At 39.8% G+C, this 27,381-nt stretch overlaps 1 protein-coding gene across 2 annotated transcripts in view; it reads left to right on the top strand.

Moving 5' to 3' along the window:
- Window positions 1-27,381, top strand: part of lrba (LPS responsive beige-like anchor protein) — a 917,803-nt gene that overhangs the window by 101,276 nt on the left and 789,146 nt on the right. For both annotated transcript variants that reach the window (XM_041200623.1, XM_041200530.1), the window contains exons 12-16: window positions 526-678; window positions 4,726-4,894; window positions 12,175-12,254; window positions 16,586-16,648; window positions 24,107-24,204. In XM_041200623.1, the coding sequence (XP_041056557.1) occupies window positions 526-678; window positions 4,726-4,894; window positions 12,175-12,254; window positions 16,586-16,648; window positions 24,107-24,204 (563 nt within the window). The remainder of the gene's footprint in view (window positions 1-525; window positions 679-4,725; window positions 4,895-12,174; window positions 12,255-16,585; window positions 16,649-24,106; window positions 24,205-27,381) is intronic.

Raw genomic sequence — 27,381 nt, 5'->3', positions numbered from 1 at the left:
TGGATATATTATATTTCTCCAAATTTAAAGCTCTAATCTAATCAATATCTTTTGCACAAACTTGTATCTTAAATTTTAATACTTTGAGCGACTTCATAAGAGATTGTTGTCCACATTTTTGAAAGACGTATGATTCTTGAAGGTAGTGGAGAAATGAAAACACTACATTTATTTTAAGATGTATGTGGTTCAAATACAGGCCTATGTGGCCTTTAGTGCTCACTTTTCTGAAGCATACCAATCCAGATTCCAATTTATTTATAACTCTTTAAGATGGAGTAACAAATGCTTCTTGAATTGAGTGTAATGCTTGCATCTACAGAAGTGCACTATAGCTTGCGTTCTCAAGATAATCAATATTGTGGAAATAGTACATTCTTTGTGGTGAAGCTTAACTTACTGTATTTGTTAATAAATTGGATGTAAGAATGAAGTGATCTGTTTGATGCGAAAATGTATACGCATATTCAAAAAGTTTAAAAATTGATAGGTGTTCAATATTTGAAATCCATGTTTTTCTTGCAGTCTTCCAAAGTTCATATCACCAGAGCTGTATTGGAGCTGTGTTTGGCTTTTGCCAAATATTTGAGTAACTTGCAGAATGGTGGCCCTCTACTCAAACAGTTATGTGATCATATTCTTCTGAATCCTGCTATATGGATCCATGCTCCAGCCAAGGTGAGCATTTGCTTTTTCAGTTTGTAAAATATAAAGATATTTAATTGATACAATATTGTTAATATGCTGCTCCAAAGATGTTTAGGGAAGTGCAGCTGTGTACAATTTATAACATTTACAGCATTTGCTTCAAAATGTTAAGAGTGAACAGTTCTTCCAATTTATCTCAGCAATGCCTACATCTCAAATAAAGGTTGTAATAAGATTGCCTTTTCCTTGATAACAGTTTTGATGCAGTTGAAATAATCTTTCTCTTTATTAAATTAAATTGGAACCATTTGGCATTTCAACCAAAGATGAGTTGCATTAAATTGTGCCTATAAATCTAAATTTGAGTATATTGCTTTGTGACAACTGGCTATTTAAACACTGATATATTTTTATTTGCCATACATAAGAACATGCCATACATAACGTAATATAAGAAATAGGAGCAGGAGTAGGCCACTTAGTCCCTTAAGCCTGCTTGTGGCCTTAACTCCACTTCCCTGCCTGGCCCTGTAATCCTTGCCTCCCTTATCAATCAGCCTTGAATATGTTCACTGACGTAGCTTTCATAAAACTCTAAAGCTGGGCAATGACCTTTTAAAATGACTGAAGTCATGTCTGGCTGTGACCTTTGAACAATCAGTAACAACGCAAACAATGTACCAACAATAGTAATGAACCAAGGATCTAATGTGAGTGAGGAGCTTAAAATGTGAAAGTATCAAGAAACTTGTACCTCATTGTCTCTGAAGAGATGCCAACGATCCCGGTGGCTGCAGAGATCAAATTCAAAGGGAGTTATGCAAAGGCCATCTATGTTTCACAAGCCAGGCCTAGCCAACCAGAGTCCACTAGCCTACTAGGACAAAGAGCCCTGCAACATTCCTTTCAAATTCTTAATTGTTGGAACATTAGCAATCTCAGGAACCCAGACAATGGAATGTACACCCCTTGGCAAAGCCAAAGTGGAGAGATGGGAATCATGAAGCTTGGGAGAACCAGTTATGCTGTCTTGCTGTACTGAAAATCAGCCTTCCGTTTTCCATCGACCAAGCAGCAGCACAGTAAAGGGATTCTGGCCCCCATCTGTACTATTTATCTGTTGGAACTTCTGTGTCATCACCTACAAGACTAATTCATCTCTGCGTGCCTATCTCATTGTGGCAATCATCTCTACTGGAAAAATGAATTATCCAGCATCCATTCTCAGCCCGCTGACCTCTGAAGGAATATATCATTAGACTTAGATTCTTGTCCCTGGACTCATGTGAAACAATCATTCTTTGCTTTGTGGCCTTTGCGGTGTAAATCTTTCTCTATTCCTTGTTGATTGTATGATTGCACAGGGGCCCTCTGAGTTTACCCTATCTCGAATTTGTTGTGGGCTTATTGATAGAGATTGGATCACACCAAAACTGCGGATTTGGGAAATACATCACTGCTTATAAAGGGGGAAATCAAAATCAAAACACCTTTATGTTTGCGAATGGGTGTTGAGAGGAGAAATCAGTGCTGTTTAAATTACACTCCTCCTGTCGGTAACAACACAAACAGCATACCAACAATAGTAGGGAACCAAGGATCTAATGTGGGTGAGGAGCTTAAATTAATTGCCATTAGTAAAGATAACTGGAAAAATTAAGGAGACTAAAAGCTGACAAATCGCCTGAACCTGATGGCTAAAAGCCTGGAGTTCTAAAAGAGCTGTAGAGATAGTGGATGCATTGTTTGTGATCTTGCAAAATTCCTTGGATTCTGGAAAGATCCCAGTGGATTGGAAGGTTCCAGATTATTAGAGGTGAGGCCTTAGCTATCTAAAATCTATATTAATGTATCCAAGCTTGCTGGCAATAAACTAAGTGGGAAAGTAAGCTGTGAGAACACAAAGCTTGTAAAGGGATGTGGCAAGAAGGTGGCTGGTGGAGTATAATGTTTGAAAATGTGGAGTTATTCACTTTGGTAGGTAGAATAGGAATGCAGAATATTTTTTAAGCTGAGGGAATCTTTTAGTTGTTGGTTTTTGGGAGGATTTGAGTGTCTTTGTGCATGATGCACCATTAATATACAGGTACAGCAAGCATTTAGGGAGTTAAGTGTATGTTGGCCTTTATTGCAAAGGGTTGGAATACAGGAGTAAAGAATCTCTACTGTAATTGTGCACAGGGTTTTGGTATAAGACCTTGCCAGGAATACTTTGATCAGTTTTGATCTCCACACCAAAGGAAGGGTATATATGCCTTAGAGGGGTGCAACTATGATTTATTAGATTGATTCATTGGATGAGAGGGTTGTCCTATGATGAGAGACTGAGAAGAATGGCTCAGTACTCTCTGGATTTAGAAGAATGAGGTGATTTTATTGAAACATAGCATCTACTCTGACAAGGCTTAAGAATTTTAAGAGGCTATTTCCCTTGGTTGGAGAGTCCAGAACTAGGAATCTGGATCAGTGGTTGGCCATTTCAGACTGAGATGCAAAGAAATTTCTTGATTCAGTAGGTTGTGAATCTTTGGAATTCTCTACCCTAGAGGGTGATGGATGCTCAGTCATTGAGTATATTCATTACTGAGAAGCGGATTTTTGGATTCGAAGGAAATTTCAGGATACTGAAATAAAGGCAAAATACTGCGGATGCTGGAAATCTGGAAAAAAAAACAAAGTGCTGGAAAAACTCAGCAGGTCATACGGACTTGAAACGTTAACTCTGTCTTTCTCTCCACAGATGCTGTTAGTCCTGCTGAGTTTTTCCAGAACTTTTTGCTTTTGTTTCAGGATATTGAAGTCTGGCAGGAAAGTGGAGTTGAGATTGATGATCAGGCATAATCTTATTGAATGGCAGGCATCTCAACTGGACTACTGCTCCAGTTTTTTAAGTTTTCATTTTTCTAAGCTAGTTGCTACTATACAGTTTGTGGTCATCCTCTGAAACAGGCTCATGTCTCAGCTGTCAGCTATAACTCAGCAGTTGCAGGCTATTCTGCTGCTTATAATATCCACTGCAGTAAACATCCACATGGCATCGCTATGCAGTGACTCCTGCTGGAAGAGCACAAGGAACAGTTACCCTACCTAATTTTTCCTCTCCTAAACCTGGGCACCAAGGACAGTTGTGGTATCTTTCCTGTCATCCTTATTGTGAACCAGTAAGTTAACAATGCCTGAAGGACTGATTCAACTAGCGGAGGTTCGATGGAACAAGTAACCAAGATGAAAACTACTGCTGACCGATTTTGTTCAGAAGTTCACTAAATACAAAATGCCAGATACTACTTACTGTTCTTTCATGTTTTCTTGGCACACAACTTTCCCTGGCTAAGAAAGGCAGACAGGATCTGTTCACAGATTTTTCCTACTTTTGAATTGATCACAAAAAGTGAACTCTGCATTTCGGTATCCTTTGGGCACTCATTTTTTTTCTGAACTGGACTGTGCTGCAGATGTCTTTGAGCTCCTTATGGGTGTTTCAATACTCAAAGTTTAATTGGAAGGGTTTTACAGTGCAGCGAAGGTTAACACTCAACGTTCAAGAGGAACAAGAATGCTAATGGAAGCCCTCCCTGTTGCAAGTCATGACCTCGTTGTTCTTACAGAAACATGGCTGCAGATTGACATAGATTGGGACCTGAACATTGAAGGATACATGATATTTAGGAAGGACTGGAAGTTAGAAAAACGTGGAGGGGTGGCTTTATTAATTAATAATGGTATTGGCACAATAGGGAGGGGTGACCTGAGTTCAGGAAACCAATGGAGAAATCCATCATCCAAAAATGGCAGTGATAACACTTTGTCCGTAAACTTTGTAAAACAGACCAAAAAAAAACATAAAAAGTGAACTCTGCGTTTCGGTATCCTTTGGGCACTCATTTTTTTCTGAACTGGACTGTGCTGCAGATGTCTTTGAGCTCCTTATGGGTGTTTCAGCGCTCAGTTTAATTGAAAGGGTTTTTACAGTGTGGCGAAGGTTAACACTCAACAATTGATTTCTTAATTGTAGAATGTTATTTTTGGAAATGGTCACAATTCTGATAGTTTTTCTTCCTATCTATTTTAATCCAGGTTCAGTTGCAGCTCTACACCTACTTGTCAACTGAGTTTATTAGTACAGCCACTATTTATAATGCAGTCCGAAGAGTTGGTACCGTGTTGCAGATAATGCATACACTGAAATACTATTATTGGGTAGTGAATCCTCAAGATCGCAGTGGGGTTGTTCCCAAAGGCCTGGGTAAGCAAAGACTTGCTATGATTAATGAAATAAAAGTTTACATTCTGGCTGTTCATTTTGTTCTGCTTACTCTGGTTGTAACCCATGAATAGTGGAATAAGTAGCACATCTGAGGCAACCATTTCTGTCTGATTCAGCATCACTGAATCTGCTGATCCGTGAAGTCAATTCACAAGTGCACCCAGAAATTCATAGCACCATAAAGAGAAACAAATCTTGTTTGGAAGCTACAGCAAGTTTAAAAGTTTTAAGAAGTTTAAAAGAAACGTTTCCAGTATATTGAAAACTATTGCCTCAGCAAGAATTAAATTTTATTAGAATTTATTTGAACTCTGTTGAAGAAGGAAGCGCAGAAGATGATCTTGTTTCGTGTCAAAACCTTCTGAATTTGATGTTGTAATTTGTTGTGTAGTGCAGCAATACCTTAACTGCTGGCCTAAGGGCTCAAACCAGCCCATTGCTGAATGTAGAACTGCATAAGCAACAGTTTCAGTAAGGAAGCATCTTACAAGTAGTTACCATAAAATGATTTTATATATTAGGTTTGTAAGGAAGAAGAGGGTCCCAAACCAAGGTTTTAAATTTAAGGTAAACATTAAAGCGATGAAAAATTAAATTGATCACTGTAAACTGGACTGAACTGTTAATGGGTAAATTGTAGAAAGGATCAACTGTCATAGGACTCGGGCTAGCAGAATGGGCAGGCGAGTGGGAGATGGGAATTTAACAGTGTGAGGTGATGCTACATTTTGGAAGAAAGAAATAGGGGGAGGCATTATAGACTAAATGGCACCATTTTAAAGATTGTGCAGGGACAGAGGGACTTGGAGATTCATGGCATACATCTTTGAAAGTGGCAGGAAATATTGAGAGGGTAGTTTGCAACACATATGGAACCTTGGGCTTCATTAATCGAGCATTGAATATTGAGTATTCTGTCCAGTTCTGGTCACACTTTAAGATGGATGTTGGAAGTCCTTGAGAGGGCACAGAAGAGATTTAACAAAATGGTTCCAGAGATGAGGGAATTTAGCTACAAGGTTAGGTAGGGGAAATTGGGGTTGTTCTTCTTAGAGCGAAGGAGTTGAGGGGAGATCTGATGGAGGTATACAAGATAATGAAAGGTTTATATGAGAAGACAAAAGCTGTTCCCAGTAGCTGATGGCACAAGGATTAGAGGACACATATTTAGGTTTTGGACAAGAGATGGCAGTGGGGGTGCAAGGAAGAACTTCTTTTAACCAGAACGTGGTATTACAATACAAAATACAAGTCAATACAAAACTAATACGTACTCCTAAGAGGCATAGACTGCACTTGTGTAATTAACCATGATCAATAAATAAGGTAAGAGACGGTGTTATACTGAAAGAAAAAGGTTACACAAATGCAAGACAAAATTGAAATCCAGAGGACTGGGAGAGCTATAAAAATCAACAAGGGGGCTGCACAGAAAGTAGTTGGATGCAAAAAGGATTTTTAAAAAATCTTTGAGATGCCTTGCAAGTTAACAGCAAATAGTTCTTTAAATATATTGAAAGAAAGAAATGTAATGGGGAATGCTAGCCCATTAAAGACGGATGCTCTACAATACACTCCTTCCCTTCATTTAAGTTATTGATATGGATTCTGAATAGTTGAGGTTAAAACTCTGATCCCTGTGGCGCTCCACTAGTTGGAATTTGCCAACCTGAAAATGACTCTTTATCCTGTCAGTTAACCGATCCTCTATCCATGCTTAACTATCATCCCCAACACCAAGAGATTTTGTCTTGTACAGTAACTTATGTGGCACCTTATTGAATGCCGTTTGGAAATCGAATAGACTACATCTACTGCCTTCCCTTTATCCACCCTGCTAGTCACATTGTCAAACAACCCTAATGCATTTGTCAAACAAGATTTCCCTTCCACCTTTTCACATAACCATGTCGATTCTGCTTGATCATATTTTTCCCTAAATGCCCTGCTACTACTTCCTTAATAATGGATTCCAGCATTTTCACAATGGCAGATGCTAGGCTATCTAGCCTATAGGCTCCTGCTTTCTGCCTCCCTCCTGCCTTGTACAGAGATGTTAGATTTTCGGTATTCCAATTCGCTGGGACCTTTCCAGAATCTTGGGAATTTTGGAAGATTCCAGTCAATGCATCCACTATCCCTGCAGCCACTTTTTGTAAGGATGCGGGCCATCAAGCTCAGGGACATGTCAGCTTTTAGTCCTATTAGTTTCCCTAACACTTTTTTTCTCTAGTGATCATTGTTTTAATTTCTTCCCTTTTATCTCCTGATTTTCTACTGTTCTTGGTTGCTGTGTGTCTTTTACCATGAAGACATACAAAATATGTGCTTAAAGTTGCTACCACTTTCTTATTTCTCACTATTAATCCCCCAGTCTCCTTATCTAAAGGACCAACCTTTCCTTTAGCTACTTGTCGTCTTTTTATATACTTGTAGAAGTTCTTATTGTTTGTTTTTATAATTCATGCTAGTTTGCTCATATATTCTAATTTCTCCCTCTTAATTTTTTTTTAAGTTGTCCTTCGCTGTGTTCTAAAGTTTCCCTAATCTTCTAGCCTGTACTAAACTTTGCAGCACTGTATGCCTTTTCCTTCAATTTGATACCATTTTTAACTTACTCAGTTAGCCATGGATGGTTCACCCTTCTCTTTGTGACTTTCTTTCTCAATGGATTATATCTTTGAGAGTTATGAAGTATCTCCTTAAATATCTGCCACTGGCTATCTGCTATTTTACCTTTAACTTATTTTCCCAGTCCACTGTAGCCAATTCTGTTTTCATAGCTTTGTAATTGCCTTTATTTTAAGTATAAGGCACCAGTTTCAGAGCCAAGCTTCTCACCCTCAAATTGAATTAGAAATTGTATCGTGCTATCATTCATGCTTAAAGTACCCTTTACTATGAGATTATTAATCAATCCTGTCTCATCACATATTACCAGGTCTAAAATAGCCTGGTTGATTCCAGAATGTATTGTGCTAAGAAACGGTTCAGAATACTCTGTATGAACTCATCCTCCAGGTTACCTTTTCTAATTTGATTTGTCCAATCTCTATGAAGATTAAAATTGCCCGTGTTTATCGCAGTAACTTTCTTACAAGCCCCCATTATTTCTTGACGTATACTCTGTCCTACAACGTAGCTACTGTTAGGACCTGTAAACTACTCCCATGAGCGACTTATTTCTCTTGCTATTTCTTATCTCCACCTAAACTGATTCTACATCCTAACCTTTCGAGCCAAGATAATTTCTCACTGTGGTACTGATTCCATCCTATATTAACAGATCCGCCCCCTCCTTATTTTCATTCCTTCCTAACCACCCTAAATGTCAAATACCTATGAATATTAGTTCCTAGGCTTGATCACCTTGCAACCATGCCTCTGTAATGGCTTAAATACTATGCCCATTTATTTCTATTTTTGTCCTTAATCCACCCATCGTGTTATGAATGCTCTGTGCATTCAGATAAAGGCTCTTCAATTCTGTTTTTAAGCATTCCCCCTGCCCAATCCTCTGTTTAATTTGAAGCCCTCTCCAGAGCCCTAGTTATTGTCCCAGCACGGTGCAAGTGAAGACCATCTTAATGGTACAGCTTCCTCTTTCACCGCTACTGGTGCCCCAAGAATCAAAATCCACTTCTCTCACACCAATCTTTGAGCCACACATTTAACTTTATGCTCTTACTTATCTTATATGTAATTTGCATAAATCTCAGATAGTAATCCAGAGATTATTACCTTTTGTAGTTCTGCTTTTTAACTTAACCCCTAGCTGCTCATATTTCCTTAGCAGAATCTCTTTCATAGGTTCCAATGGCTTAGGTGGGACCATGTGGACCATGACAAAAGGATTCTTCCCCTCCTGCAACATCCCACCCCTGCTCCCTAACAGTATTGTGGGTGTAACTACACCACATGGACTGCAGCAGTTCAAGAAGGCAGTTCACCACCTCCTTCTCAAGGACAACGAGGAATGGGCAATAAATACTGGCCCAGCCAGCAAAGCCCTTATCCCATGAATGAATAACAAAAAAAAAAACCTCCAGATCCCTTTTCCGCACTGAGGAAATTTTGTTAACCCTGGCACCAGGCAGACAACACAGCCTTCTGGTTCATACTATCAGCTGCAGAGAATAGTATCCTTGCCCTTAACTATACTCTCCCCAGTACTATATTCCTTTTTACACTCACCACTCAAATGACCCCTTGTACTACAGTGGTGTGATGAGTTTGCCCCCTGCTCTAATCTACACAGGCAACAGAAACAAGCCAGTTGGACATCTACAAAGGCTAAGGCTTCTCCAGTGCTCCTTTATGGATCCCCATTCCTACCTCCTTTGTTGTCACCCACTTCTGTCCCTGACTACAGTCTAAATCTGAAGTACCTAACCTAAGGGGTATGACTGCCTTCTGGAACAAAGGGTCCATGTAACTTTCTCCCTCCCTGTTGCATCGCAGTGACCGAAGCTTGCTCTCCAGCTCATCAACCTGAGCTGAACTTCCTTGAGTGACACTGACTGCAGATATGGTTGCTGTGGATCATACCAGTGTCTGCCAGCTCCCACATGCTGCAACCGCAATGCATCTTTGTTGTATTTTGCTTAACTGAGGTTCCAAGTCTAAAAATATCACTCAATGATAATTTGTGGTTATGTTAAGTAGTTTAATTAGTTACGGTATAAATTTAATCAAGCTGTTGTAACTTTCTGGTGCTAGTGTAAACAGCTGTCCCAACTGGAGTCCAAGCTTCGGTCACTGCGATGCAACAGGGAGGGAGAAAATTACATGGGCCCTTTGTTCCAGAAGGCAGTCATACTCCTTAGGTTAGTTACTTCAAATTTAAACTGTAGTCAGGGACAGAAGCGGGTTACAAATGAGGTCAGTATGGGGATCCATAAGGGAGCACTGGAGAAGCCTTAGCCTTTGCATATGTCTAACTGGTTGTGTTTCTGTAGCCTGTGTGGATGAGAGAAGGGGGCAAACTGATCACACCACTGTAGTACTGGTATCCCGATTTAGAGAAATAAGGAACCTGTAAAACTCACCAAGCAATTACCTATCTGCTTACCTTATTAATGTGTCCCTCTCGCTCTCTTGGACCACCCCTTGTTCTGTAAAAGACGAGAATGGCACTTGTTCCCTTACAAACAAAATTTCCGAGTTCAGTGCTCTGTTGAAGCTGTCCTCCTTCAAGCTATAACTGTGATATTTCCTGCATGGGCAAAAATCTCCTTTACTTAAACCAGCTAGAATTCCAAAGATCTGAGTCAGGTCCTGCTGCTGAGGGAACTAATTCTAACTAGCCAGTTCTAAATAACTGCAGATGCCACAAGGCAGCTTTTTAACCACTGACTAAAAACTAAAATAAACATCAAGTTCCTGTTAAATTAAAGGTAAATGTTAAAATACAACATTTGACCGGACTTTAGAAAGTGATCAATCCTTTAAACACTTAGAATTCCCTCACTCACCAAATTCCCTAATTATGCACTCTGTCAGAATTGTACCCTAATTTCTGTGCTGCTTACATCTACTTAACCCACACACGTGCCAGGTAATGACCATCTCCAACAAAGAATCTAACCATCTCCCCTTGATATTCAATGACATTACCATCACTGAATTCCCCGACCATCAGTATCCTGGGTGACCAGAAACTCAATTGGATCAGCCATATAAATACTGTGGTTACAAGAGCAGGTCAGAGGTGGGAATTCTGCAGTAAGTATCTCATCTTCTGAATCCCCAAAGGCTGTCCACCATCTGAAAAAACAGAAGTAAAGGAGTGTAATGTATTACTGTCAACTTGCCTGGATGAGTGCAGCTCCAACAACACTGAAGTTCAAGGCCATCCAGGACAAAGCAGCCTGCATGATCGCTACCCCATTTGCCCTGTTAAACATTTACTCCCTTCATGACTGCGCTCAATGGCAGCAGTGTGTATCAACTACAAGATGCACTGCAAGAACTTATCAAGGTTCCTTCGACAGCACCTTCCAAACGTGACCTCTCCCACCTAGAAGGATAAGGGCAGTGGGTGCATGGGAACACCACCACCTGCAAGTTCCCCTCCAAGCCACGCACCTGACAGGCACCTCCCTTCGCCGCCTCCTGCGTCCTCCCTCCCTTCGCCGCCTCCTGCATCCTCCCTCCCTCCCAAGGCCCCTCTTCTTGCACTTCCTTTCATGTTACTGCCGGCTGTGGCTATGTTGGTTGCACTCTTGCCTCAGAGTCAGAAGGCCCTGGGTTCAAATCAGACCCCAGGATTTGAGTAATAAATTCAAGGCTGATATTCTAGTGTAGTATTAAGGGGGTGCTCCACTGTCAGAGGAGCCTTCTTTCGGATGTCATGTTAAACTGAGGTGCTGTCTGCCCCCTCAAGTGATATAAAAAAATTACAGGGCACTATCTCGAAGAAGAGCATGGAGTTCTTCTCTGTCCTTGGCCCATATTTATCCCTGAGTCAACACTGCAAAAATAGATCGTTATGCATCACACACTGCTGTTTTTGGGACCTTACTGTGCATAAATTGGCTGTTGCATTCCCAATGTTACAACAATGATTGCCTTCTACAAAAAATGCTTCATTGACTATAAAGTGCATTATGAACTCCAGTGAACATGAAAGGCACTATATAAATGTGTGTCTGTCCATCTTTTCACCACCCCTCTTTGCACAGTGTAAATTGTGCTGTGATATGATAGCATGGGCAGCAGCAGCCCTCAATATGTAGCAATTCTTAATTTGTGAACCTTGATTTTCAGTGGCAGCAAGGTATTTGATCTGTTCGAAACTTCAGAACTGGACTCAACTGTACCTTCACTGATGTGTGTAACTCTTTAGAGTACAAACATGTTTCCATCTGTTCCTATTCAGATGAAGTTACATTGTTTCATAGTTTGCCATTGTGAGATTTGAACTCTTGATCTTGGGGTTACAAGCCCAGTACCATAACCACTTACTCTCAATTGGCGGGCTATTGGATTGAAATTACGTACGGGGAGTTTTTTTTCATCTCTCCACTCCTTAGTTAGGATGGCTCTTGTCCTGTGTTGCCCTTGCTTTTGGCTGAATTAGATCAGTAAATTCAGCACAGACAGTGCACTTACCTGTTTGAAACATGAGGGAGTTCAAGGCTACCTGTAGTTTCTTTCTTTGAGGGAAGGCTTTGGGGAAGGCTTCATCGGCATTGATCATTATTTTTAAAAAATTGCTTGCATGTATCTTTAAAAGATATTGTTTTTATCCTGCCCAGATGGACCCAGACCAAACCAAAAGGAGATTCTCTCCTTGCGAGCTTTCTTGCTATTGTTTGTGAAACAGTTGATAATGAAGGTGAGAATCTGAAATTTAGAAATGTAATGCTGTCCTTACCATGAAAAATAATTCTGTATGCAGACTCATGTGCCATATAGTTACCCTTACAAGCTGTACTTTTGTCAAACCCATGTTGTATCTGCTTGGAATCCCCAGACATGAATTGGGATAATTTTCTTTTGATGTCATAAATGAGACAAAAACAAAATACTGCGGATGCTGGAAATTTAGAATAAGAACAGAAAATGCTGGAAATACTCAGCTGGTCAGGCACATCTGTGGAGAGAGAAGCAGAGTAAACTTCTCAGGAACATAACTTTTCCTAGCTCTGATGAAAAGTCAGAAATGTAGTATGTTTTAGGCAAGTGAAATGGTTGAGTGTGGGAAAAGAATACTATGGAAGACAGAGGAATTGAAGTGACAAAACAGTTGGTGGTGCAGGGTCAAAAAGAGTGGGAATGCAGCAAGTAAAAAAACAAAACATGCTGAGAGAAGGTGTGAATGACAATGATGAACAGCTGCCATCGGAAAGCAAAAACAAGTGACGACGACACTTGGTAGCGTGCATACCTCTGCCATGCTGTGATAACTCGGCAATATTACAATTACGCAGTTCTTCCTTGAGGCTTTTTTTCCTGCCTGGTTGATGCTCTGTAATGACAATGCCGAAAAAAGAAGCTGTTTTATTACGAGCTTCCACTTCATAGAGGAGGCTTCAGGCTAATACACATCCACTGCTCTGAAAACTGCTCATGTTTTGACAGATTTCAGCAGTGCAGCTGAGACACTCCCCAGCATTCTAAAGTAATCAACAACATTGTAAATAAACAACCCACAATATTCCCTTCTTTAAAAACCAGGTCAGTTCATCCTATTTCCCAATGTTAATAATCCTTTAAGAATTCAAGGATCCAGATCGGTGTCATTATCAAAAACTAATCAGTTCTTTCTTGACCATACCCTATCTGTGTACCAAGTTTTGTTGAAGTTCGTTCATTAGTTTTTGAGAGATTTTGTAAGCAGTCCAACAGGGGTAATAACATTACCCCCACTTCCCTTTAGTGGCCCAGGTATTGAGGGTAAGACCGAAATGTGCAAAGGAAAAGGAAACAAAATGGGGCAGAGATTATGGTCTGAAATTTCTGAATTTAGTGTTGAGTCTGGAAGGCTGTAAAATGCCTAGTCAAAAGATTTGGTGCTGTTCGTCAAGCTTTCCTTGCACTACATTGGAACACTGCGGTAGGCTGAGGACATAGAAGTCAGTGTGAGAGCACAATGGGGAATTAAATTGACAGGCGACCAGAAATTCTGGGGTCATGCTTGTGTTTTGCAAAGCAATCACCCAATCTGGTCTTTGCAATATAGAGCAAGACTGCCTTGTGAGCAGCAAATATAACATACTAAATTTAAAGAAGTGCATTCATCATCCAAGGCCCTGAACATTCCTTCCAGGTGAAGCAGTGATTTACGTGTATGACTTTGATTTTGGCATAGATTCTTTGGACCTTGGATGCTGAGGAGAGTAAAGGGAATTTGGAGAAATCAGGTTGGTTCTCTTTGGAGCAAAGATTGAGGGAGATTTGCTAGAGGTGTGTGAGATTGGCAGGTTTAGGTAAGGTAGCGAGAGAAAAGCTGTTCCCATCAGCTGATGGTACAAGGACTAGGGGGTCACAGATTTAAGCTTTTGGACAAGAGATACATGGGGTATGTAAGGAAGAACTGTTCTTTTTAAAATCAGTGAGTGTTAATAACCAGGATCTTGCAGCCTGTGTGGGTTGCGGAAGCAGAGATAGTAAATGATTTGAAAAGGAAATTAGATGGGCACTTGAGTGAACTGAACTTAGAAGGCTGCGGTGATAGAGCAGGGGGATGGGACTGATTGGATTGCTGCACAGGGAACAGGCTTGGACTCAATGGTCTAATGGACCCCTGTGCCCTAATGACTTGATGACTCTGAATAAGAAGGCTGGTTACGGAGTGCAGGACAAGGGGAAGCCTGTCGTGGCTCTGGGAGTGAGGAGAAGGGGTGAGGGCAGCAGTATGGTAAATGGAACGGATATGATCAGGTCCCTGTCAACAAGTTGGGAGGAATCCTTAATTGAGGAAAAAGGAAGACGTATCAGAAGTGCTGGTTTGGAAGTTCGCATTATCAAAACAAATGTGATGGAGGTGGAGAATGTAATGGAGTCCAATGAAGCAGGATTTCAAAGTGCAGTCTAGGTGGCTGTGGGAGTCTGTGGGCTTATAGTGGGTATTTGTTGGCTTATCCACAGAAATGAAAACAGAGAAGGAGAGGAAGGGGAGAGTTGGAGTTGGACCATGTGAAGGTGAGAGGGGGAAATTGAATGCAAAGTTCAAGTTTTCCAGTTTAGGTTGAGAGCAGCAAAGGCTGCCAATCTATTGTTGAGACCAAATGCAGATTGGGTGACTGCTTTGTGAAACTCCTCCATTCAGTCCACAAACACGACCTCAAGCTTCTGGTTGTCTGTAACTTTTAATTCTCCACCTTGCTCTCACGCTGATCTCTCTGGACCACTGCAATAGATTGAGGATATTGAAGCTTGAGGAACAGCACCTCACCTTTTGATTAGGCATTGTACAGCCTTCTGGACTCAATGCCAGTTCAATATCTGTAATATCTGCCCCATTTTATTTCCTTATCCTTTGCGTATTTCTATCTTACTCTCGGTTTTTGCTTGTTTTTGCTTTCAAGTGGCAGCTGTGCATCATTCTGCCATTTACACCTGTTGACACATCTTTTGTTACTTGCTCCATTACCACTCCCTTTGGCCCAGCACATCAATTCTTGTCTTTTAATTTCTCCTGTCTTCCATGATTTCACAGACCTTCCCTTTTGTTCTTCTCCTGTCCTCTTCTATTTCGCAATTTACTTTTCCCATTTCTGATGAAAATCATTGACCTTAATTGTTAACTCTGTTTTTCTCTCCACAGATGCTACCTGACTGTCTGAGTATTTCCAGCATTATCTGTTTTTTAATACGTTATGTACTATATGAGGGAATGAGGGTATAGCTAAGGGAGGAAAACTTGGCAAAGAACTATAGCAAGAAGGTAATCTTTAAAAGTGTGATCAAAAGAGTTCAGGAGAAAATATTCCCCCTAAGGAATAACAGGCTAGCGAAGAATAACACAATAGACAAATAAAGAGATGAAGATGAGATTGAATCTAAAGGAAAAGATATATACAAAGTACATGAATAATAAAAGAGAGGATGATGTAACTGAATATGATGCTTGGGAAAGAGGTTAAAAAGACAGGAAGACAAAGAAATGAATATGTTAAAGAATATAAAATTAGAACAGTAAAGCATTCTATAGGCACGTATGTAACAGGAGGATTAAGATAAGAATAAGCTCACTAAGGGATGAGCAAAATGAACTCTGATACAGTAATGGTAAGGACATTGAACAAATACTTTCTCAGATTTTGATGAAGAGGATAGCTGATGGTAGTATAGTTGATGCTCTCTCTACATGGACTTCAAAGGGCATTATGGTTCTGAATGTTGGTCAGCTGAAAGCAGGTGGGGTGCATAATGTGAAACAACAGTACAACATACAGTGCAAGTCCTCAACTTTTACCTCCTTAATAAAGCACCAGTCAATGTTTAGACCTTGGTTGTATCAGGGATTGCACTAAAAGTGTGATGTTTCATGGCTATTCTGCTGGTTTGTTAGCCTATATTTTCTCAATTTCCAAATACACCCAAGCATCTTGGGGGACTGAAATATTTATCATCACAAAAAGCATCAGCTGCTACTGTTTATTTGTGTCACTTGATTTACAAAAGCAGCTTTTCAGTAATTTATCATTGAAATAAAGCAACTCATTTGAGTTAGGTGTGTGTGTATATGATCTGTGTATATTTATTTCAACAAACAAAAGTACATAAAGGAGTTTTAAAGACGCTTTTAATGTCTTAGATTTAGGATGACATTTAAAACTTTAGATTTGCTTTCATATTTTGATCTTATCAGAACTGTTTGGTGTATTGTGTGTTTTGTAACACACTCAATATATTGTATTTGATTCTTTTGTGTATAAATCGTCTTCACATTTATAAAGTTCTCATATTCTCACAGCTCTTAATCAAAATAACTTGATGGCCAGATAGGGGCTTGGTGGCTAGCTTCTAAGGGAAATTGACATGATACTAAATAATAAATGAATTGGAATAATTGATTATCAGTAACCATTGTGTACACAAAATTTAAACCCACGAATACCATTGACAGATTTGACAAATGTCCACCAATTTAGCAGTTGTAATGTGATTAAGAAAATTTGGTTTGATGCATTTATGAAATATCAACTTTCACCTTTTTAGGATCATGGAATTAAGGAAGATGAACTGCAGAGTATTCTTAACTACCTTCTCACCATGCATGAGGTAAAATAACACCAAGTACTTAGAAATACTTGACTGAGACTTGGCTAAGTGTGCTGTATGGTTATAATTTCTAACCAAAATGTGGTTCTAATTTACAAAAACATTTTGAGGGAAATATGCTGGTCAGAAGAATCTTCAAAATATGAGCTACATAAAATGACTGATTATTTATTCTGGGTCAGATTAAAATGTGAGACATGTTACATGATGTTAAATTGACCTAAGCCAGATGGTGAAGTACAAAACAAGACATAGATCTTTTTCTTTTTTGTAGGTTTATACACAGGATGCAACATTACAGATCTTTGCCTCCTAACTACAAACCTGACCAAGAAATACCATACACTTGATGCATCATTCAATCCATAAACACATTTAATTTCCACAACTTCCCTTCTACATCACCTTTTGGTGGTTTCAAAAGCACTTCTCTTTGAAATTTTTCACTCTGCAGCCTTTATATCTATTGGCCTACATTTCCAAGAATATGTGGCTAAGAGAGCTAAGAATATCTTCAAGATCGCTTTTCCAGCTGTGAGGGGGGAGTCCACTCTTAACATCTTGATCACCAAGTCTCTCTTTGAAACCCCACCAGGAAGCACTTTTTCCGTACATATCCACCTGTAACTGTCCTTATCTGACACTTCGGAGTATACACCAAATTCTTTCCAACTATCTAACTCTTTTTGTTTTGCATCTCTTAACAGTTTATCTTCTGATTTGTTTGTAGCCACCAACACTTCCCAATCATAAGAGCTTTTGCTTCTAGTGGCATTCCTAGTTTGTCCTATAATCCTTGCTCCAGTAAAACTATAGCCCCTACTTGCCCTCCTATCCTGTTCTGTACTGCTGCTATGTGACCTTCCCCTCCCTTGTTCAGAGTTTCTGTTGCCAGTATGTTTTCCTTCTATATGGTGGTGGTTGTAGTTTGGAAGGTGCTGCCTAAGGAGGCTTAGTGAGTTCCTGCAGCACATCTTGTAGATGGTGTACACAGCTGCCATTGTGCGTTGGTGGTGGAGGGAGTGAATGTTTGTGGATAGGGTGCCAATCAAGATGACTATTTTGTTCTGGATGGTGTCAAGCTTCTTGAGTGTTGTTGGAGCTGCACTCCTCCAGGCAAGTGGAAAGTATTCCATTGCACTCCTGACTTGGGCCTTGGAGATGGTGGACAGGCTTTGGGGAATCAGGAGGTGAGTTACTTGCCCAGTCTCTGACCTGCTCTTGTATCCACAGTATTTATATGGCTAGTCCAGTTCAGTTTCTGGTCAGTGTTAACCCCTAGATGTTGATAGTGGGGATTCAGCAGTGGTCATGCTATTGAATGTCAAGGGACGATGGTTAGATTCTCTCTTGTTGGAGATGGTCATTGCCCAGTACTTGTGTGGCGCGAACGTTAGTTACCATTTAGCCCAAGCCTGAATATTGTTCAGGCCTTACTGCATTTGTACATGGACTCGTTCAGTATCTGAGAAGTCGTGAATGGTGCTGAACATGGTGCAATCATCAGCAAACATTCCCAATTCTGACCTTGTGATGGAAGGAAGGTCATTGATGAAGCAGCTGAAGATGGTTAGGCCTAGGACACCAGCCTGAGGAACTCCTGCAGTGATGTCCTGGAACTGAGATGATTGACCTCCAATCATCTTCCTTTGTGCTAAGCATGACTCCAACTGGTGGAGAGTTTTCCCCTGATTCCCATTGACTCCAGTTTTTCGAGGGCTCCTTGATGCCATGTTCGGTCAAATGCTGCCTCGATGTCATGGTCAGTCACTCACCTCACCTCGGGAGTTCAGTTCTTTTGTCCATGTTTGAACCAAGGCTGTAATGAGGTCAGGAGCTGAGTGGCCTTGGTGGAACCCAAAATGAGCATCAGTGAGCAGGTTATTGCTAAGCAAGTGCCACTAGTTAAGACTGTTGATGACCCCTTCCATTACTTTACTGATGATGGAGAGTAGACTGATGGGATGGTAATTGGCCAGGTTGGATTTGTCCTGCTTTTTCTGTCCAGGACGTAACTGGGCAATTTTCCACATCGCCAGGTTGGTGCCAGTATTGTGGCTGTACTGGAACAGCTTGGCAAGGGTTGTGGCAAGTTCTGGAGCACAAGCCTTCAGTACTATTGCTGGAATGTTGTCAGGGCCCATAGCCTTTGCAGTATCCAATGTCTTCAGCCCTTTCTGGATATCATGTGGAGTGAATCGAATTGGCTGAAGACTGATATCTGTTATGCCGGGGACCTCCAGAAGAGGCCAAGATGGATCACCCACTCGGCACTTCTGGCTGAAGATTGTTGCGAATGCTTCAGCCTTATCTATTGCATTGATGTGCTGGAATTCCCCATCATTGAGGATGGGGACATTTGTGGAACCACCTCCTCCATTGAATTGTTTAATTGTCCTCCACCATTTCACGACTGGATGTGGCAGGACCGCAGAGCTTAGATCAGATCCATTGGTTGTGGAATCACTTAGCTCTGTCTATTACTTGCTGCTTATGTTGTTTGGCACGCAAGTAGTCCTGTGTTGTAGCTTCACCATTTTTAGATATTCCTGGTGCTACTCCTGACATGCCCTCCTGCACTCTTCATTGAACCAGGGTTAATTGATACCCTGGCTTCGTGGTAATGGCAGAGTGAGGGGATTTTCCGGGCCATGAGGTTACAGATCGTGGTTGAGAACAATTCTGCTCTTGCTGTTGGCCCACAGCGCCTCATGGTTGCCCAGTCTTGAGTAAATAGATCTGTTTGAAATCTATCCCATTTAGCACGGTGGTAGTGCCACACAACATGCTAGGGGGTTTCCTCAATGTGAAGATGGGTCTTTCTCTCCACAAGATCTGTGTGACGGTTACCTCCATCGATTCTGTCATGGGCAGATGCATCTGCAGCAGGCAGGTTGAGTATGTCATGGACTGGGTGCCTTCTCACCTTCTACTAGTTGTTCAGATTCTGCAGGTTTTTAATCAATCCCAATAACCTGGATGAATATACCCTAATGGTTTGATTACCATGTTGGAGAAATACTGTCTTCCCATTGCATCCTATCACTTTTCCTGGACCTTACCACTCTTTCTGACCCTCTCTTATATTGTATACTAAATCCCCAGGATTGAAGTTTATCTCTGGTCAAATACAATGCCGTAAGGCTCGCTGAACTTTAAAACTTCTGCCTTAATAAATGCCCTTCTCCCTGTACATATGGCATTCCAGTGCACAGAAAAGATGGATCTAATTGTAGACCCTTCCAAGGCCGGGGGCTGACCACACATCACAGAAGATATTTTTGGATTTTTCCCATAGGTTATCTGATATGGACCAAAGCACCCCCCCCCCCCCCCCCCCCCCCCCCCCCCCCCCCCACCACCACCACCACCACCACCACCACCAACATTTGAAGCAAATTCATTGCAAGGCCTGCCCATGCCAGAGGTCTTGCAGTTCGCTTACAGTTTGGTTAGCCAGCTAAGATCTATTGAGCATTGCATCAATCGCTGTGTGATTTCTTTCACAAATCACAAATGAAAGGACTTTCAGCTGCAGTGTTCATCACTACGATATTCATATTTTTGCAGACTTTCCACATTGTTCATTGGCAAATTTCCCCCATTGTCAGTTAGGAATTTAGCCAGTGTTGCCAGTCCAGTCCCTTTCTATTTTTCCACAATCATTGATTTGTCTTTACCATGTCTTACTGTAGACAGAATGAATTTTGCTGCCATGTTTATGAAATGTAAAAGAAAAATATTTCTACCCTTGTCCCATACCTTTAAATCCATAGCTAATACTTTAATCAAGCCTTGTGCTAATGGGAGACTTACAATAGGCTGTGATGGTGTCCTCTGATACTTTTTGCATATATCACATTTTTTACTGATCTCTTCCATAGGCTCTGTGTACTCATCCTATCCCTGCTATCCCTGCATCCTTTAGGAATTTTAATGTGACAAGAGGGACAAGCATATTGTTGATGTAACTTTAAGAGAACTTGCTTTTTTTGCCCCTCAAATTCCTATCACCTGATGCTATTACTGCTATTTTGACACTTTAACAAAACCCAACATCTGTAATCAAAGGGATGCAATAATGTTCTGATTCGAAAGTCAGTTGATTTGCAATTTACTCGAAGACAATTGCTTTATCACATTCCATGTCTAATTTCATTTGTGCATTTTTCATGGGTGGTGGCTTGCTCAGCAGCAAGGGTATCTCATAGATACCACACCCTTATTAATAAAGTGGCTTACCCAGCTATTCTACATGAAATCACCGTTCTTTTCAGTGACTTTAACGTGTTGTCATCTCTGAACCTGAAGCAAGTAGGACTTTCACATACCTTGACCTTGCTTCTTAGTGAATCCAAATAACATTTCAACCTGTTTCACATACTCTGGATGTGCAACCACTGCCCAACGTGGTGCAATTAAATGAATCCATGACTAGAACGCTCATTACCAGACTGAAGCTTCTTGTGACCAGTGCAATTCCCTCAGATTGATGATTATCATCATCTTCTTCTTCCTAACCTTCCGTGTTATGAGTCAGTTCAAAAACTCTATTGTTCCTTTTTGGACAATTTACCAGATAATATTTCAAATCACAGCTGAAGCACTTGACAATAATTCCCTGGGCATTCCTGGAGTTAATTCTTCTGTTATCTGCTAGATCTGCCAAAAGGTCTCCATCCTCATTTCTTTTGTCTGTGATTACTCTGTATTGATGCCTATACCTCATATCTGAACAGTCTCAAAATGGTGCGAGCAATGAATCCCCCATCTTTTGTGACGTTGCCGAATATCCCATTTGTGCCTGAAGCCATTGGAAATCACTGCTTTCCGAGGACTTTTTTTAAAGCCTCAGACATCTGATCCAAAAGCACAATCTCTTTCTGAGAATTTAACTTTAGTTAAGACTGGAAGCCTACCCATGTGCGACACTTCAGCACAATCCAACAATTTGAAATTAAGCTCTGAATCAGGAATTTCCAAATAGAATTTCTGCAATCTTGTATGTGGTCTGTTAAATGCATTGATATATTCTGCTGTGGAATAACCATCCGTCTTTCTAAATCTTTCAAAGGCTGAATGTGTCTTGTCTGCATCTAAATAGATAATCTTTCTTATAAATTTCACCCATAAAGCTTAATAAAACTCAAAACCTTCCTCAGTGTCCTACTGATGCCTCTTGCTCTGAAAAAACTTTTACACCTGATCCTGCTTTTATCAGGAAGTGACAGTGCTAAGACCATACCTTCAGTAAGGATGTAGCCTGTGTCCATATATCTACTTCATTTTTCCATTGGTCATAAGGATCAGATTCAGAGAACGTTGGTGGAAATCACGCCCTGACACTTCACTCTTAGTTTCAGCCATTTTTCTTAAAAGTAACTCCATTACAATCTTCTGTCTGAAGAAAGTTCTTCTTGGTTTCCAATCTTCACCCTTAGGCAATCATTCTCTGCTGCCATGTTAAGTGGATCTAAGCCAGATGGTGAAATACGAATTAAGACACACATCTTTTCCATGTTGTTAGGTTTATTAACAGGATGTAACATTACAGATCTCTGCCTCCTAGCTACTATCTAACCCAGCACCCCAGTCGACTTTCTTTGTATGTGATGTCAGTCTTTAATCAAACAATGTCCATCACCTATGCATTTTTAACAATATAATCAATCAACCATTAACACATGAGACTTACTGGTTGTTTAATTTAAAGTTAATATAACAAGGTTATCAGTGGAAATCCTGTCTTCACTAGCTCACATCATAGACATCCCCGGAGTGTTTTTGAAAATAATTATAGTATTGTGATTATATTTATATTATTCATCGTATCGTGGCTAGCATTTTGTTCATAAGTAATCTATTTCACCTATTTTGACATGCATACTAATCATTTCACTTAGCGGGACATGTAAAATCTCCATGTTAGCCATGGCATATTGTTTTCATATATTTGAAATGTTGAAATAATTTTTTGTAACCTTTTGCATTTTATTTCATTTATTGAAAAATAAATTTAAAGAATCTGAAATTGTCAATAGAAATGAAAAATTCAAAATCATTACATGTCTTGATGTGCAAGAGATTTTTTGAGGAGCCATTGAAGTATTGCCACAAGATGGCAGTCTAGGTAGAATTTTAAGTAAGGAAAGTGGGGGAATGACTGATTAGAGGAACTGTTTAATTTTACAAAGGATGACAACAGGCTTCGCTTTGAAAATAAGGCTAAAATTGTTCTTCTGGGTAATCCACTTTGTGACCTTCAAACCATAATTGGTAATGTTAATTTAAAAGTATTGTGGTATCATATTCCTGAGCGATTAAGGTTACATATTGCCTCATTCACCAGGGTTTTTTGATAGTACAATAAATAATTGTGAAGAATGATTATTGGTATTCTTCCCATTAATTCATAACTAAAATCTTCATTTGTGCTATCACAGGGAATCCATTCCATATACATAGTTCTATAATTTTACAAAGTTCAAGATTCATTATTTGTAGTGATGAGCTGTAAATCTTCAAACTGCGAAACATTAATGACAGATTAACAAGGACAATTTTCATATTCCTGAGAATGTTGTACCCAGCTTAGTTCTATATTCATATAATCAAATTGCGCGTTTTTAAAAATAAATAAAATGTAGTGGTTTTCAATTGTTTGACAGATTATGAGCATTGGTTTATTGTCTTGAATAACTCTCAAGGGTGTGGACTGGATGAAGCCAGTACAGCAACATGTATCACTAAGCACAAAACAGCAGCTTACATAGGCTGGAATGTTGGTGAATGATTCCCGATTTTTGTAATCATTTAAATTGTACAATTTTATTGCTCCAATCTTGTCAGAGTTTTAAGTTGATCACTAGCTCTTCCTAACACTGAATTGGTTTTATAATAGTGTATCTAAGTTATTTTAGTAAATGAATGTGTGAAGCCTAGTAAATTGAATACAATATTTGCTTCAAGAGTTGTCGCATCAATGAAACCAGATTTGTAGTTTTCCTAAATTGTCAAGCTACCTGATTTCGTGAAAGGTGATTTAAAAAAAATCACTTTATCTAATATTTGTGAACAATCTTGTAAAGTTTAGACTTTTTTTATAAATGGGTTCAAATTTAGTATCAGCTATGTACAAAAGTGCTTGATGAACTCCTGGTTTTCACTTTATTTTACTAAATATCTGTGATCAATATTTTGGATGCACTAGCAAAAAGGATTTGTTACAGGATACCGAAGGAAGTCTAATTCTGTCTGTGCACACATGATATAAAATCTGAAACTTGAATTAATTTCAAATCCCATGTGGCTAAATTTAGTTTGAAGCATAAGATTATTTTTCTAAAATATGACCTTCAAATTTTCCTTTACAGATGAGGACATTGCTCGCTAAACTATTGCATTGAGAATTCTGTCATATTTTTGGTTATAGATTTAAAGATTTGTCTTTTATTTCAGGATGACAATTTAATGGATGTTCTGCAGCTTCTTGTAGCTCTGATGTCTGAGCACCCAGGCTCTATGATTCCTGCTTTTGATCAGAGGAATGGAATGCGGTAAAAGATTAGACATGAAGTTATATGTTGTCATGTAAATTAAAGAATGGAATGTTGCAGTTTATTGAAATTAGTAGCTCGAAATATACCAAGTTTCTAATTGTATAAAATGGAGTAGATTTTTTATGCAACATTATTCTTGTGTATGGTGTGATTCTTGTGTATGGTGTAATTGGTGTCTATTCGAACAGTCCTACACATTGCTCTCCAACTTTTGAGTTGAATTTGGAGTTGAGCATGAAGTTCTAAAATACCTGATGTATATATTGGTAAATTACCTGCCTTCTGGCACCCATTGCTATTTTGCATGTGGAAAAACTTCCCAAAATTGGCCTTTTAAATTGGGAAGAATTTTCAACTGTTCTGCATTTTCAAAAGCTGATCCAATATCAAAAATGTTAAGGTGCAGCCAAATCCATAAAGCTTACAAAATACATCAAAATGGTATGGGTTGATGTTGGATGAACAGGCTTTTTATCTATCCCGAGAGCTTGTTTGTACCTGAATGAAGTAAAACTTGTTAAGGACTTGGGATTTATTTCAGTTAGGTGTTCAGATCATATCTTTTCAACACCTTCATTTGATAAGGTGCCACATCAAAGGTTATTGCGGAAAATAAAAACTCATAGTGAAGGGAGTAACATATTAGTCTGGATAGAAGATTGGCTGGCTGGCAGAAAACAGGGAGTATGCATAAATGGGTCTTTGTCTGATTGACAGGCTGTGAGTAGCATTCTGTAGGGGCCTGTGCTGGGGTCTCAACTTATTACAATTTACATCAATGACTCAGATGAGGGGAGCAAAGGTATGGCAGCTAAATATGCAGATGACACAAAGATAAGTAGGAAAGTATGTTGTGAAGAAGACATGAGTTTCCAGATGGATATAGATAAGTTGAGTGAGTGGGGAGAAAACCTGGCAGATAGAGTATAATTTGGGAAAATGTGAAGCTGTTCACTGTGGCAGGAAGAATAAAAAAGCAGAGTATTGCTCAAATGGGGAAGGACTGTGTAGAATTCCGAGGTTCAGAGGAATCTAGTATTCTCGTGCATGAGTCACAGAAGTGTGCAGGTACAGCATTTAATCAAGAAGGCTAATAGAATGCTATCCTTTATTACAAGAGGAATTGAATGTAAAACTAAGGATTCTTCAGTTATACAGAGCACTGGTGAGAACACATCTGGAGTACTGTGTACAATATTGGTCACCTTATTTAAGGAAGGATGTAATGTGTTGGAAGCAGTTCAGAGAGGGTTTACCACACTCATACCTGAAATGGGTGGGTTGTCTCATGAGGAAAGGTTGAACAGGCTAGGCTTGTAACCACTGGAGTTTAGAAGAATAAGAGGTGACTTGATTGAAATATATAAGATCCTGAGGGTCTTGAAAGGGTGGATCAAGAGAGGATGTTCCCTCATGTGGACGAATCTAGAACTAGGGATTACTGTTGAAAAATAAGGAGTTGCTCATTTAAAATGGAGATGAGGTGAAATTTTTTACTTGAGGGTCAAGAGCCTTTGGAACTCTTTTTTTCCTGAAAAAGCGGTGGAGGCAGAGTGTTTGAATACTTTTAAGGCAGAGGTGGATATATTCTTGTTAAGTAAAGGGGTGATAGGTTATTGGGGGTAGGTGGAATGCAGCTTTCAGGATACTATCAGATCAGCCATGATCTTATTAAATGGCGAAGCAGGCTCGAGGGGCTGAATAGCCCTCTCCTGCTCCTTGTTTGTATGGTTGTAAGAATTAATCAAGAAATAAACGTTCAAATCTCAACATTTTATCTGAGAAAAGACTGAATTTTATCAGCATTAGCTGTGTTAGTTAATGATAAAGAATGATCAAGGGTGAAAGAGAATCGGCATCACAAAAAAGTAATGTTTTGCGATTGTATAGTGCCTTCGATGGAGTAAAATATCTCAAGGCACTTCACAGAAGCGTTATAAAGCAAAATCTGGCACCGAGCAATATGAGCTATTAGGACAATTGCTTGGGCAAAGAGGTATCATTTAAGGAGTGTCTTAAAGCAGAAGCAAGGTAGTGAGACAGAGAGGCTTGGGGAAATTCCAGAGACCAAGACCCAGGCAGCTGATGGTATAGTTACCAATGCTTGAGTGGTTAAAATCAAGGATGCATTAGAGGGAAGAATTGGAGGAAAACATAAATCTGAAGGTTCTAGTGCTGTAGAGGAAGTTGGAGATGGGGAACGTATGATGATGGAGCGATTTGATAACAATGAGTATTTTAAAATCAAGGTGCTGCAGGATCAGAGACCAGTGTAGGTCAGTGAGCACAAGGCTGATGCTTGAAGGGGACTTGATGCAAGTTAGGACATGGGCAAAATGAACTTTGGACAAGTCCAAGTTTATGGAGCACTCTCATCTCTGAGTTAGGTGGTTAGTTCAAATCCCACTCCAGAAACTTGAGCACATTTTTAGGTCAGCCTCAGTGCAGTACTCAGGGTTCTGCACTGTTGAAGGGACCATCTTTTGGTTAAGATGTTGAAGCAATATCACATCTGCCCTCAGAAGATGTAAAAGACCTCACTGGGTCAAAGTAGTCCAGGGAGTTCTTCAGTTTTGCTGGTCAAAGTTTATCCCACAAACAGTCTATCTGGGTACTCATTTGAGTGTAGCAATAAATGACTGGAAGCCTAAGTAGATCAGTGAACACTGGGCTAATGGATTAACAAGACTTGGTGTGAATTAGGATATAGGCAGTAGAGTTCTAGATGAGTTCAAATTTATGGAGGGTGGAAGATGGAAGACAGGCCAAGAGAGCATTAGAATAGTCCAGCCTAATAGTAACTCAAAACAGAACTCCAGTTGAGTTGAACAAAAAGATGTCATAAATTACCTGAAGGATTCACACGCTGTTCAAGTAGGAAATGGTGCATTAAGTTTTTATTTAATGTGCTTCAGAAAGCACCTTTATACTTCACAGAATATGTGTTAACTCTTCAATCATAAAATAATCAAAAATCTGCATTTTTCAAAGAACTTTCCTCACAGAAGCCCATAATCTATGAATTGTTCCAGTGCAGGAGATGGCCATTTGGCCCACTGTGCCTACACCAGCTCTCCGAATGAGAATTATGACTCTCTGCCATTCTCCTGTCTTTTCCCCGTAACCCTGCACATTGTTTCTATTTGAATAATCATCTAATGCCCTCTTGAATGC

Source organism: Carcharodon carcharias, chromosome 1, assembly GCF_017639515.1.
Source record: "Carcharodon carcharias isolate sCarCar2 chromosome 1, sCarCar2.pri, whole genome shotgun sequence".
Taxonomy (NCBI): domain Eukaryota; kingdom Metazoa; phylum Chordata; class Chondrichthyes; order Lamniformes; family Lamnidae; genus Carcharodon; species Carcharodon carcharias.
This window is presented reverse-complemented; position numbering and strand designations above follow the sequence as displayed.